The sequence below is a fragment of the Desmodus rotundus genome, chromosome 8 (assembly GCF_022682495.2).
Source record: "Desmodus rotundus isolate HL8 chromosome 8, HLdesRot8A.1, whole genome shotgun sequence".
NCBI classification, from domain to species: domain Eukaryota; kingdom Metazoa; phylum Chordata; class Mammalia; order Chiroptera; family Phyllostomidae; genus Desmodus; species Desmodus rotundus.
The window spans coordinates 130,440,669-130,454,978 of NC_071394.1; the positions used below are offsets into that span (position 1 = coordinate 130,440,669).

The 14,310-nt window shown below is 50.7% G+C and overlaps 2 protein-coding genes and 1 pseudogene across 11 annotated transcripts in view; 1 reads left to right on the top strand and 2 right to left on the bottom strand.

The window, feature by feature from the left end:
- The window catches only part of QRICH1 (glutamine rich 1), a 37,545-nt gene extending 31,707 nt beyond the window's left edge, over window positions 1–5,838 (bottom strand). Inside the window, exons 1-3 of one of the 9 annotated variants that reach the window (XM_053929589.2) lie at window positions 5,673–5,838; window positions 4,178–4,237; window positions 883–1,108 (exon numbers count right to left, since the gene is read on the bottom strand). The gene's annotated coding sequence lies outside the window, so the exon portion shown is untranslated. Of the gene's footprint in view, window positions 1–882; window positions 1,109–4,177; window positions 4,295–4,872; window positions 5,323–5,672 lie in introns of those variants that run through there. The other 8 variants (XM_053929590.2, XM_024565735.3, XM_053929592.2 and 5 more) reach the window with 8 other exon arrangements.
- LOC112309768 (large ribosomal subunit protein eL30 pseudogene) lies at window positions 951–1,749 on the top strand (annotated as a pseudogene).
- A 1,142-nt stretch (window positions 5,839–6,980) lies between the features above and the next one.
- Window positions 6,981–13,877, bottom strand: QARS1 (glutaminyl-tRNA synthetase 1). Of its 2 annotated transcripts, XM_024566102.3 has the most exons (24): window positions 13,518–13,877; window positions 13,211–13,358; window positions 12,742–12,851; window positions 12,519–12,594; window positions 12,243–12,307; window positions 11,596–11,649; window positions 11,396–11,456; window positions 10,987–11,058; window positions 10,780–10,865; window positions 10,532–10,618; window positions 10,052–10,151; window positions 9,861–9,939; window positions 9,671–9,779; window positions 9,438–9,568; window positions 9,259–9,351; window positions 9,017–9,154; window positions 8,845–8,932; window positions 8,612–8,755; window positions 8,414–8,518; window positions 8,151–8,243; window positions 7,903–8,030; window positions 7,745–7,811; window positions 7,545–7,670; window positions 6,981–7,119 (listed from the first exon to the last, which is right to left on the bottom strand). In XM_024566102.3, exons 1-24 carry the CDS (start codon window positions 13,635–13,637, stop codon window positions 7,069–7,071), a joined length of 2,331 nt encoding a protein of 776 aa, XP_024421870.1. In that variant the 5' UTR covers window positions 13,638–13,877; the 3' UTR covers window positions 6,981–7,068. The 2 variants fall into 2 exon arrangements, with proteins under 2 accessions (XP_024421870.1, XP_024421872.1); XM_024566104.2 differs by lacking the exons at window positions 12,742–12,851; window positions 13,211–13,358; window positions 13,518–13,877 and having other exon boundaries at window positions 12,243–12,329.
- Between the last annotated feature and the right edge of the window lie 433 nt (window positions 13,878–14,310).

Below are 14,310 nucleotides of genomic sequence, written 5' to 3' on the forward strand. Positions count from 1 at the left end.
GTTAGTACCTGGGAGATTCTTGCTGCCCCACCCAACACAAAATCAGTTTAAAATATATGTAATATACATATATATTTTTTTATTTATGTAAATATATTTCACTCTTTGCAAGAAAAGGGAACAAACACAATTGCATTTGTATATTCCCATACCATTTAATTATGTACATAAGAAAAAACAGCTGGCAAAAAAAAAATGCATCTAAATGCTAATAGTTTTGCCTGGATGGTGGAATCACAGAGGACTTAAATTTCTTCTTGTTTAACATGCTCCTGTGTTAAATTTTTTTAATACAAATTTTCCACAATTTGTATTAAACAAAAATTAAAAAGTAAATTTTCTTGCATAATGGTTATATCGCAATAACAGTAACAGACAAACAATTCTGGTCGATCATAGCATGATTTTCCCTCAAAAATCTCAAACTCAAAGACAACACCATCAAGCACCAGAAGCCTGCATAACAACAAAGATTGTTAAGTTCTTCAAGGTGCTGTTTTTAAGACGCACAAGGCTCAGCCTTTTAACAGAAAAAGAGAAATGGAAAAAACTCAATGAATCAACTCTCTATAACCCCAAGAGAAACAATATTCTTTTTTTCTTATTTTAAAGACTGTATTTATTTTTAGAGAGAGGAAAAGGGAGGGAAAAAGAGAGGGATAGATAAACATCGTGTGAGAGAAACACCTGGCCCGCAACCCAGGCCACTGCCCCGCAACCCAGGCCACTGCCCCGATCAAGAATTGAACTAGTGACGATTCGTTTCACAGGCCAGCGCTCAATCCACTGAGCCACACAAACCGGAGAAACAAACAGGATTCTTAACTAGCTCCAAGTCAAAAGACTTGGTGAGGAGCAGTAAATATTAATTCAAGTACTTACAAAAAACAAAGCTGGAGGGATAGTTGAGTACTCCCAATAAAGAGATGAGGAAAACACTCCAGGGCTAGATGGAGTGTGAGGGGTCTGTAAACAATCATCTGCTTCTGAATACTTCCAGAATAGCTACTTTGCAAAACAATAAACAGACAGCTTTCTCACTCCCAGGCTGTTTTGGTGAATGCTCTTGATTGGGGGCCATCCTACACCCAAGGCAGGAAGATGGTGGCTGCAAAGAAGAAAAAAAGTCACTGGAATAGATCTACTCTAGGTTCCAACTTGTTATGAAAAGTGGAAATTATGTGCTGGGATACAAAGACTCTGAACATGATCAGACAAGGCAAAGTGAAACTGGTCATCCTTGCCAACAACTGCCCAGTGTTGAGAAAATCTGAAATAGAACTATGCCATGTTGGCCAAGTCTGGTGTACATCACCACAGTGGCAAATATATTGAATGGGGCACAGCGCATGGAAAATACTACAGAGTATGCACACTGGCTATCACTGATCCAGGTGATTATGGTATCTTTAGAAGCATGCCAGAACAGACTGGTAAAAATTAAATCATGCAGAATTTTTCTTCAATAAAACTGGCCATAGCTTGGTTTAAACAATGAACAAAAGAAAAATAAAAATAAACTCCCCAATAAACAGACAAACCAGTCCACCAACAGACCCAAGAAATCGGCTCTTTTATGCATACTTTGATCGCTAGTATTTCCACCAGTCCGTCCTCTGTTAGAGCTTAGCATAGTGCCTGACACAGCAGGCCCTCAAATATGAATGTTATCATTTTATTACATTATCACTAGAACACAAGATAGTATCACGAACAAAGGTTACTCCAAAGCAGCAATCTATTACATTTCTATTGGTCTGTTTGCTAATTTCTTTTTCTATTTAGATACTAAGGGAAGACTTAAGTACTCAGCAGAATCATCCTTTCTTGGGTCCACTCAAATCTGATCCCTCTCCCTGACCCCACACAGCTCTGCAGAATGGCTCTTGAATATGTGATGGACTAGAAGATACTGGGAACTGCCTCAAAGCCCTGCCTCTTCCTATTTCCCCAACAGTCATGCTCTTGGGCCCCTCTCACAGCTCATGGTTTACATCTACTCTAGCAATGACTCTTCATAGCTTAGGAAGTCTAGTTTGAAGAACACACTCACTTGGAAAAAAAGTAAATTTCCATTTTAAGAGGATGCAGTCACATTTGTACTAATAAACATAAGGAGTCATTTCAAGGAAGCGAATTGGGAGACTTATTTATCTTCTTAAAGATATCAACCTACTACAGGGTTTGTGATAGAAATTATCCCATTGGGCTATTCATCTGCCCCATACCTATACTAGAGGAGGTCTTGATTTAGGGGCATTTTCACTATGGTTCTATTTTTGGACAACACACTTTCAAGTGGGAACTTAAATTACAGCCCTACCAAAGATTGATGGGCTACAAATTGGCACAATCATTTGCAATATCTAGTAAAGTTAAAAAGATCCACTCCATATGACCCAGCAATTCTATCCCTAGATATATAGAACACACATATATACAAAGGTACCTGTACTAGAATAATAGCATTGTTATTAATAGCACCAAACTGGAAGGAATCTAGATGTCTATCAATAGTAGAATGGGTAAATAATGAATTATACCTGCATACAACGTGGAAGAATTTCACAAACACAATGCTAAAAAAAGACACAAAATACAGCATGATTCCATTTACATAAAATTCAAAAGCAAACGAAGTCATGTTGTTGAGAGATACTAAGTGGTAAAGGTAAAAAGAAATATAGAGAACACGATAATTACAGAAGTCAGAAAAGTAACTGTCTCTAGGATGTGAGAAGCTGTGATCAGAAAGGCACCCATTCAGGGGTGTTGGCATTGCTTTCTATCTTAAAGAAGTGGTAGTTAGCCCTGGCTGGTGTGGCTCAGTGGATTGAGTGCTGGCCTTAGAACCAGGGATCGCTGGTTCGATTCCTAGTCAGGGCACATGCCTGCATTGCGGGCTGGGTCCCTGGTTGGGTGTGCATGAGAGACAACCACACACTGGTGTTTCTTTCCTTCTCTTTCTCCCTTCCTTCCCCTTTCTCTGAAAATAAACAAATTAAAAAACAAAAAAAACAAAGACGTGGTAGTTAGACAGTGGTTCACTTTATAATTTTTCACTAAATTGTGTACAGGTCATCCAAATTTATATAGATAGATATTTCACAAATTCTTAGGGAAAAAAAGAGCTCTCTGACACAACCACAGCCCACCATCTCTACCTACAGTTTTGACCAAAAGATACTTCTTTCTCCCTTTCAGCAAAGCAAGAGGTTAACCTATTGCATCTTGCAGCCACAATCAGAAATCACCATCCAGTACAACACTTAGGGAAAAAATCAAATGAAGCATCTAAGTGAAGGCTGGAGAGGACTTAAAACATCTGAAACAAAATGTGGCGCAGCTAAATACAAAGTAAGAGAAAAGAACAGGTGCTCATGCACACCTCATTCCGAGGCTGAGTAATTAAAAAAAAATCACAAATAAAGGGCGACCATTTAAAAAGTAGACAAACAAGAAGCATGGCACATCAAAGACAACTCACAACTGATTAAATTAAAAGAAAGCATGCAAGCTTGAAGGGAGAAATCCCTGATCCTGAAGCTGTCATGTGGAGGGCAGCCACACCCAAAGCCACTGATTTTGGTTACCTTTTTTGGAGCAACTCAAATGTACAAGAAAATTCAACCACTATTTCATCTTTTGTTTGAAATGGCAACATAAGCTGGAAAGGGGATGTGGAAAAGCAGAGGTTCAAGGAGGGGTACACAAATTATTCATCAGAGGACGGGAAGTAGGACATCTGATACGTAAATATTAGTTGACGAGCTTACAAAAAATAACATTATCTACAAACACCAACTTAAAAGGTGCATCTCAAACGTAATAACTAAAACCCAAAGCTATTTCAGAACAAGCAGGCCTGAGAGACATATTAAAAATTTAAGTGTATCCTACATAAAGTTGACTGCTTTAGTATGAACCATTTAGATCCTCAGGAAGCTGATGCCTCTTCATGCTAAAAGCCTGAAAGTCGCACAGACTTACATTTTACCAGGGAAATGTAGCAAACTGTGGCTGGATTCAAAGATGCAGTTCTCCCACATCTTCAATTTTCCAGCACCTAATTTCTGACATAGAGCACCCCAAATGATTGGCAGGGATTCGTAATGTTTCAATATTACCAGGAAAAAACTGCACACATATTTCCAGCATATGAACGATTTTAACTCACCAGTCACCATGTTGCATGTATTTCTGCTGCTTGTCCTGAGTTCTTAAGACTTGTAACATTCTGAAGAAGATAGAACAAAGAAGTTCCTTCCATCCTCAGCCTCTTTTTAAATTTTAACTGTCCTTAAAATAATACAGTGTATTAGAAAGAACTACCCCCATCATTAGCTTCTTTTTACTTAAAACTAACATAAACTACAGAATATTCTTAGAGAAAGAAGTGTGGATTTCTCTTAAGACAAACCTGAAACTCTCCTAGTATGAGAACACAGCACTAGGGTTAAAATTTTTTAAAAAGGACTGAAAACAACTGAAATCTGTATCAAAAGTAAGTCTTGCAGTGATACCCAGCCAGATTTTAGAAATTTCTTCTGATGGGCATTTTTGGAACTACAAAAGGCGGCAAAGTACTGATTTTCAGGGTGTTCGATTTTGTTCTGGGCAACTTTTTGGCTGACCAATAGCGGGCCCTTAGTCTAAGAGTACAAGTCCCTCCCACCCACAAAGACGGGCTGCATTTAAGGATTTAATTAAAGTGGAATTTCAGAGCAGGGATCGTTTCACTTTGTCCACACAAGAGGATCCCCTTCCGGAGCGCACAGAGGTGACGTGTATGAATTGCGCTTATGGAAAAATTACTTTTTGATGACACGAAAGCAGGTAACGCTGAAAGAGAGCCTTCCGGAACTACCTTACCTCTGCAGCACAAAGCAGCAGAGCAAGATGAGAAAACTCCAGGGGGCTCGCAGCCCTCAGACCAACAGGATTGGGTTTCAGAACCAGGGCCGCACTCTCTCCAAAAACCCATACCGCACACTTGGGCCTCCCGTCACCGCATTATTCAAGAACGAGCAATATCGCCCGCCTCGCAGCGGAGTGAGGCCGCTAGTTAAACCGCAAAACCGGTCGGCTTTTCGCAAGCGGTCAGGGGACGTCACCAGAGCAGGAAGGACCCAACCCGCAACCTTCCTCACACTGCCAGCCTCCCGCCCGCCGCTTCTCCGCGCAGCACGGGTGTTTTGCGCGCTCTCGCGGAGGCGCCGCCACCCAACAGCAGGGCACGCGTCCCGAAGCCGGGGGTCGCGGGGGCGCGCGCACCCAGAAAGCCGTTCTTGCCCCCAGGCCGCAGTTCCAGAAACGGAGAGATCCGGGGCGGGGGCGCGCACGCCGGCGGGCACGCGCACCTGGAGAGGCGCACGGCGCGCGCGCTCCCGCGCACATAAACAGGCCCGGCCGCGCGCGAGCACCGGGGCGCGTTCGCGCGCCGCGCCCACCCGATCCTCCTCCGCTCCTCCCCCACCCGAGGGGCGGGGGCGCGCGAGCCTAGGGACATTCTCCGCTCCGGGGCCGCCCCAAGGTCTCCGGGGCCCAGCAGCAACAGAAGCAGCAGCAGCAGCAGCAGCAGCCCGCCCGCCCCCGCCCGCCGTTGTGTGGGGTGGGCCCGCTGTCTCAGGCCCTCAGCCTCGCCACACCCCTGTCCCCACTGGAGCCCTCACCCGGCGACGTCGTCGCCGCCGCCACCGCCGCCGTTCTACCCGCCGGCCCCGCTGCACCGCTTGGGGGCCCGGTTCTGCCGTCGCAGCTCCAAGACCGACAGGATTTTCCCCTCACAGCTCCCTGGGCGCCATCTTACATTCAACCCTCATAGCCAATGGGTGCCGAATGCCCCTCTCGCGAGAACCCGAGCGTCGGGTCCCGCGAGAGTTGAGGCAACCTCCTGGCTAGACTTAAAGGGAACGCTTCTGCCAAAGAGGTAGGCCTGGCCTCTGGCTGCAGTAGCGGCGTGAAGAGGGGAATAGGGCGGAGCACCCAGCCCTCGAACGCCCCTTCGTGCGGGGCGGAGCCAGGGACAGAGTTTGGCGTAGTCTTCGAGTCTGGGCAGGCTGGGGCTCGAAGCTTGCTCTGTAGCCGCCTTCTGACGCCTGCCCAGGCCTCCTTAGGTCGCGCAGGCCCACGCGGGGCGGGGCTCGGACTCTACTTTAAGGTGGCCCCCCACAGCTCCTGAGCTAGCCATGGTGCTCCAGCCGCGTCCCACCTGGGACGTCACGGGATACTTTCCTCTCCTTGTCCTTAGCATCTGGGACCCTCCCTCCCCACCTATCTTCTGCCTTTCTAATCAGCCTTCCGCAGCCCAGTCCACCTTAAAGCGGGCCTCTGGTAGCCCGGTGTTTGTATACAGGGAAAATGTGGAGGGTTGTTAAAGCTGCAGACACACTCAGACCTCAGCAGTAGCCCACAGTGCCTTAGAGAGCAACCAGCCTTCCATACTCTCTCTTAAAAAGGCCTCTGGATCTTTGCCCTTGTTCCTCCTGCCCTGGCAAACTATCCGTCATCCTTTGAGGTTCCCCTCAGGAGTCGCTTCCTGAGAGTAGTCTTCTGAAGCCCAGGCTGAGCCAGGAAAGTCCTGCAACCTCATGGAGGCCCCAAGGAAACCTCTCCTGCACACTGCCTGGTCATTGTCTTCCTCTTCTCCCTGAGCCTGGCGCAGAGTGGGCACTCAATCATTTGCTGAATGATTGGACAGGGAGCTTGGCCTCTCCATCTACCTATGCACCCAGGCAGACACAAACTTTGCAGAACCCTCTGGCGCAGGGCTCCTAACAGTGGAGCTGCACCCCATGGCCCACTGCCATTCCCTCTGACCAGATGCAGAAGATGTCCATTCAGGCCCAGGCCCCTGCCCTTGAGCACCAAGAAGTGCACGGGTGGTTGTGTGCAGTGCATCCTTCCCCCACCCCCACCCCTCGGCATGTCTCTAAGACCCTCAGGTGCTCGGAGTGCAAATAGGTAACAGACTCTGGGGGTAGGGGGGATTTAGATGTTCTTTATTGACATGGAGTGTGGGTGCCCCTAGCCTCCAGAAGGATGAGGTGAGTCCATGGGGCTTCCAGCTCACACCTTTCCTGGGTCCTCTTTCAGTGTGACGGTCCGGTTGAAGACAAGCTGGAGGGCAGAGAGGGAAGAATGACCACCAAACCAAAATTGGGCCAGAAGGCCCTGGGTGGATCTCACTATGGATACCCCACCCCGACCCTGACCTCATTCATCCCAGAGGGGCTGAGGGTCAGGAGACTTGAGTTCTCAATAAATTTACGACTCTGGGTGAGCGAATGGATGGCTCTGGGCCTCCATTTTATAAGGATTATAACAGCCCCTATGCCTGCTTCCTTCTTTGAGGAGTAGGAAAGGCAGAGTCCATACAAAATTTTGTGCATGGACTTAATCTCTGAGCCTGTTTCCTCACCAGTAGAACATGAACCCCCACCTCAAGTGGGGAAGATTAACTAAGGGAATGTAGGCAAAGCGCTTGGCACAGTGAATAGAAGCCATCATCATTGCAGAAGAGCCAGGTGGGTGAATTCAGGCACCTGTCCCTGGTGGCTGTCTGAATCCACGGAGAAGTAGCCGAGCCGTTCAAACTGGAACTTGTCGAAGGGCTTTGCCAGAGCCACAGAACAATCCACTAGCGCCGCCTCCACCACTTGTAGTGATGCCTATGGGCAGGGAACTCAGATGGGCACCCAGTCAGGGAGGCCCCCCCCACCCGCCCTGTACCCCATGAGCCTACCAGGTTCAGGTCACTTAAGAATCCACCAGGCACCTCAGCAGGATCCTCAGGGTTCTTGTGCTGGAATCTGCAACCAGAGCAAAGATCAGATTCCAGATGGCAGCCACAGCAGGTAGTACCCATCTTCTACCTGTCCCACCCCTCGTCTGTTCACTCACAGTCGCTCATAGAGGCGAATCTCACACGTCAGAGGCTGTGACACCCAGTGAATAAAGGCCTTGGGCTTGTCTCCAGCATCTGCCCTTCTGCAGGTCACCTCCAGGCTTTCCACACAGCCACTAGGGCCCTGTTAGTCAAGGGGAAGAGGCCTGCAGTGAGACTTTGGGACCACCACCAGGACTGCAGCCTGCACCCAGATCCTTACCCCAGCAGGCGCTGCTGTGGGAAGGTTGCAGCTGGCTCTCACCTTCACGACTCGCTGCAGCTCGATGACATAGCCTGTATGCCTCAAGCCCACAGGCTGGCCCCTTGCCAGGCGCTTATAGCCAGGCTCTGGTTCCTAGAGGTAGGAAAGAAGGTAGCCACAAGAGGCTGCAAGGGTCAGAAAGGTATAAAAGGTTTTTCTCCCCCACCCCGATGCTGGGCAGGGGTTGGTTCATCTGAAGCAGGAAGCAGAATTCTTCAGAACCGGGCTAAGCAGCAAACAGGAACCTCCACCCTCCCATTCACCTCCTTGAAGTCAGTCCTCTCAATGAAGACAGTGGATCCAAAGGGAACCTGATGGAAGCCCTTGGTCTCATCAGCTGGAAAGTTGGGCACCCGGATGTCCAAAGACTACAGCAAGAAATGGGTGTCTGAGTCCCACTAGGCACTGGAGTACCCACACACCCCACACCAGCACAGACACACACACTGAGGCAGACCCACCTTGGCAGCAGGAAAGTTGGTGATGATGACCTGTAATGGCTCCAGCACAGCCATGGCCCGTGGGGCTGTGTCATTCAGTACATCACGCACGCAGGCTTCTAGCAGATGTGGCTCCATTGTGGTCTGTGCTACTGTCACCCCCACCTAAGAGGAAAGGGCAGCATCAGTCATAGCTACAACCACCGACTGCCATGCCCAATCCCAACCTGTCCACCCAGCCCAGTGGGCCATACCCGAGCACAGAAGTTGTTGATGGCCTCAGGTGGGAAGCCCCGCCGTCGTAGGGCTGTGAGCGTGAAGAGCCGTGGGTCATCCCAGTCCCTGTGGGCAAGGAGGTTGTGAGACCTTTGGCAGCACTTGCCAGTAATACCACCAACCTTTGAAGAGCCAAACAACTACACCTACCGCACAGCGCCAGCTGCCACAAGCTGGAGAATCTTCCTCTTAGAGACAACTGCATAGTGCAGGTTGAGACGGCCATATTCCCACTGCACAGGACAATAGACGTCCAGAGCATTGCACAGCCAGAAGTAGGAAGAGCGTCTGGGGTAGGAGGGTACAGTCAGGACCTCAGACCAAGGAGAGACCACAGGAAGGGCTGCTGGAATCCCACTGGCCCTACCGCCCCATGGGCCCAGCTCCCTCACCGGGCCTGGAATTCCTTGGTGCAGAGTGAGTGGGTGATGTGCTCGATGGAGTCACAGAGGCAGTGCGTGTAGTCATAAGTGGGGTAGATGCACCTGCAGGGCATAGGTAGTGGGCCCCACCATCCAGCCCCATTCTGTCCTACCCATGGTCCACCAACCCACCTCATGCTCAAACCCACCAGGTGTCCCCTGTGCGGTGGTGTGGTGTATACTTCACTCGATAGGCCACAGGGTCCATCTTGCCATCCTCCATCACTAACTTCATCCGCAGCGTGGCCTCGCCCTCTGAAAACTTGCCCTTGCGCATTGCCTGAGGGGAGCAAGGGCTCAGGCTGCCTCTCAGCACGAGGGCATCTTTCTCATCCTTGTTATCCTGGCCTACGCAGACCCACCTGCCCCTCCGAAACCCTACCTCGAACAATAGCAGTGACTCCTCTATGGGACGGTCTCTCCAGGGCGATGGCAGAGAGTTGTGGCCTTTGAGCTCCTCTCCTCGCTGGTGGCACACATAGGCCTGGCCCCTATGGGGAAGGAGTGTGAGTGCCGAGTATGGCTGTTTCCCGGTCAGCCTGCCTGGCTCCACATCGTGGCCCCGGCCTCACCTGCAGATGAGCTCTATAGCCCAGGCATACAGCTGGTCAAAATAGTCAGAGGCATATGTCACCTTGTAAGGTGTGTAACCTGAGGCAAAATGACACATAGTATGAGCAATCAGGGACACCCAATGACAGGCCACAGCCCAAGGAGAGGCCCACTGACCACCAGCTCTGTCCAGGCCTTGCTCAGCCCATACCCAGCCAGGCCACCATGTCGCAGATAGCAGTGAAGAACTTTGCTTCCTCTTTCTCAGGGTTGGTGTCATCGAAGCGCAGAAAACAGATCCCATTGTTGGCCTAGGAGAGTCGCAGAGTCTGTGAGCCCCCCACGATCAGCTCATCACACTGGAACATTCTCACACCTCCCATGTCAGAATTGGAAACGTCTTCAAGAGTTTCACTAATCTTCCTTTATCCTGATGCCCTAAACGAGGCACCTCTTATTCCAATTTTGTATAAGACAGGTTGCACTGGGCATTCCCTCAAATTTGAACTCACTGCCTCACCTCAGGGCTTTTTACTGATGAGCCCAGTGGATTCCTAGGTATCTGACACACACGTGGTTCCCCTCCATGGCCTGTCTGCTCTGGGCAGGTTATAGGATGGCAGGGAAGGTTTCCAGTCATGGGAGCAGCAAGTGGTCATCCTGCTTGCCAGACTCCCAGACACATACTCACCTTGGCATAGCCAAAGTTGAAATTGATGGCTTTGGCATGTCCAATATGCAGGATTCCATTGGGTTCTGGCGGGAACCGGGTACGTACCTGAGATGAGGGGAATGGGAGCAGGGGAATTAGGTCAAAGCTCAGACTACCCTAAAGGAACAGATGCTGTTTCCCAGAGAGGCAGGGAGCAACATGCAGGCAGCTCCAGCCCCCAGGAAAATGCTGACGGCACTAGTGTGCCTGGACATACTCCCACACACCTGTCCCCCAGTGATCTCCAGGTGCTGCTTCAGTAGATCCATGGTATGTGGAGTGGTTACATAGCCTGGGGTCTTGTAGTTCTCACCTGCCAGGACCAGAGTGAGCCTGAGGACCAGGCTGCAGGCCACAGCTCCCCACCCTCGGAGCCTGGCTGCAAGAGTTGCTATCAAAATCCAGCCCTCCTCAGTTTTGCCCTGCCTGCTTACCAGGCTTGTGGAACTTCAGTGCCTCCCCTCGGAGCTGCTCCATCAGAGATAGGGTCTGGCCAGCAACCTCACCTGCAGAGAAGAGACCAAGTAAAGCTTATCCTCTGAACACAGCTGCCACATCCAGCGTGGGGAGGTGCCTGTTGGAACTACTAGGGAGGCCCGTAACCAAAACAGAACCTAACAGGCCCCTCTTCCCCCAACCCCAAAGACTGGATACACAGCCAGACTTCTCAGGCCTCCTCAGGCCAGTCTCCCCAGAAAGAGAACAAAGGAAGCACCAGGACTTCCAGTCTTACAGCAGAAGGCAGGGTGTTGTGCAAGACATGGCCTGAGGGGACAAGGCCCCATTGGATGGACAGCCCGGAAGTCAGGGAGTTGAATGTGACAGGAGTCTCAAGCCTCTCACCATTCTCCACCACATCCTTGGTTGTCCTCCGGTCTGTTTCTTCCAGCCGAGCCTTTGCCATCTGAGAAAGGCCCAGAGGTTGGGTCAGGGTCTGTTTTGGGTAGGGTCTTGGGACCACTGGGGTCAGATACTCCCTTCCCCAGCCTAAAGTCTCACCCTATACCACCTCAACCCCAGGGACCCAGGAGATACTCAGCTACCTTGGGCTTCTTCTCTAGATCAGCCTCCGTCTTGGGACCCAGAAGGTGCAGGACCTGAGCAGAGACCGTAGTTGGGCCTGGGAAAGGAGTGTTTTCCTTCCAGGATCCTCTAATTGACCCCACCCACCTACCTAAGGACTTCCTGGCCTGTCTACCAGAACCACCTTGAAAAACCTACCTAGCCCATCCCACCTCTGCTCCTCACATGGTTCTGCTGACCTCAATCGCTCTTTGCCACCTGAGGGTCCATACTGGTCTCAGGTAACAAAAACTGCCATTTAGAGAAGAACCATGGGCCCAGCAGCAAGATATGCAATCTATCTCAGCCACTTTGGGACTCTATGCCAGCACCCTAAATGAAGATGCTCATCTTCAAATGAGATGAAAGCAACCCCTATTTACAAGGAGAGTGAAACTGAAGGAAACTGAAGTTCAGAGTAAAGTGACTCACCCCAAATTAGGTTCAACCCAGAGGCCCAAGTTGTTCACTGCCCACCCAGGTGCTGCCTCCTCCACACCGGGCTCTACTATTCATCAGCAGAATAGGGGCCGGGTCTCTTCCCCCTGACCCCTATTTACCCCTCAGTGGACTCTAGACCCTGTCCATGGCAGGGTCTTTGCCTGCTTCAGCTCAAGGAGTTACCCACCTGCATGTCCACTTCATGTTTGATCATTTTGCCATCTGCCCACTTGAGCACAGCCCGCGCCTCTCCTAGAAACGTGGGCACAAGGAGCTGCAGAAAGGCAAAAAAGGGCACTTCCCACCCTCTTTCCCAAGAAAAGGTCCTGCCTGATCTCAGGAATCAGAGCCTGGGCACTTTTTTAAAGTGCTCCTGCTCTTCCCCCGCCTCCCTCCCACGGTGCCCAGAAGAGAACACACGACCAGGGAGAACAGCACAGACCCCTCCCCAGGCCCTGCTCACCCATCAGCAGGCCCATGTTGAAATGATAACGCTCTACCAAAAGCTGGGGCCGGTGGCGATTTATGGCAACCTCCACCTGTAGGAAACCAAACCATATGGATCAGGAAAGTGTCCTTCAGAACTAACTACACCCTCACCCTGGGTATTCCTGGGTGGAGGAGCTGAGCCAGTCCTTCTTAGGGTCAGAACTAAGGAAGCAACCGATGCCTGGGGAAGGACTCACAGCCTCCTCAATTTGCTCTGGAGTCACAGTGATGCCCACACCACATTCCTGCTCAAAGTCCACGGTGTCGATGGGGTCCAGGGGGTGACTTCTCACATACTCAAGGGCAGCTGAGAAAGGAGAGCAATGAGTTTGTGTCATCTAAGCTCCAAGAAGTAAATAGATAGCGCCCTAATGCTATGAAATCCCAATTATAGCTTGGCCTTCTGGAAGTTCCGCTTTGTACCACCTGAGAGCAGTCCTGGGGCCACAGGAAAGCAGCGTGTGTTCTGAGGAAGGCTCTGCCGCAGACCTACACTGTTCCCCAAGCGCACAGAAAGCCACCCTCTCCATCCCTCAGCGCCGGGCCTGACTTAGAGAGAAGTGCAGAACTAGGCATCTAGAGAGACACTGGGGGGCTCGACAGAAAGGGGTCTTGACCTAGGATTGGAGCTGGAGGTGGAAGTCGCAGGACAGGCGGGGGTCTCACCGCTCAGCTGGGACTCGGTGTGGATCTTCTTATTGGCTATGTAGCTCACAAGGAAAGAGAGACGCCGGGGATCCCTGAGTCGGGAGGCCAAGCCATACAGCAGGGTCCCAGTAGCCTTGTCGATGGTGGAGCCCAGAGTCTGCTGTGCCTGGGGTCAGAGGTCAGAGGGGTCAGGAGAGAAGCCCCGCCGCCAGTGAGAAAGGAATACGGGAGACAAGCTGGGTAGATCGGAATCGGGACCAGGACCGGCCCGCAGCTGCGGGGGAGCACAATCGGCATCCCGGGCCAAAGGCAGAAGGGTTCGCACCTGGATGGCCGCCTCGCGCAGCTGACCGCTCAGAGCGGTGTTCTTAAGCGTCTCGCGCGCCTTGTGCTCGCTCAGGCCTAGGCCGGTAAAGAGTGACAGAGAGTCGACAGTCGCCATCATAGAGACTGCGGAAACCGAAAGAAAACTTCGGCTCCAATCAGCACGTTAGCCCACTGACCAATAGGAGAGCGAAGCCGCCAGGGAGAGCCAATGATGTCCTTCCTTGGAGAGAGAGGGCGGGACTCGCCAAGGTGGTCGGCGCCATTTAAATAGCAGAGGCGTGCGACCAAACCAACCTTTCCGGGCGCTTCATTTCCGTCTCCGCGTTACTGGTCACTTGAAGGGGTAGGAGGCTGCTGGACTTTAGGCAGGAGGCAGACGCAGGCGTGGCCCTTTATTCTTCGGATTTTCTTCTTACACCCTGGAAACTTTGGGACCATCCCAGTCTGTTCTCGGGAGCAAATGTGAGTCCCTGTTGCGTTTCTTAAATCTCAGCTTTGGAGTTCTCACGGAAATATTTGAGCAAAATGAAGCCCTGGAAATCCTGTTAAGACTCCAGCGCAGAGACCGTGGGGAATAGCCCATCAAAGGGCCCCATCAAGGGCCCCGCTCACCTAGACACACCTGGCCAGGAGAAAGGAGGGACCTCACATAAGTTCTGTGATGATTTGCTTAAAATCTCTTGGCACACTTACCCTCCCTTATCAAAGCATGCAAATGTCGTGAAAGCCACAAACAAATTAGACCTTGAAATCCATCTACAGGCAGTTGACGAGATACTTTATTGAAGTTG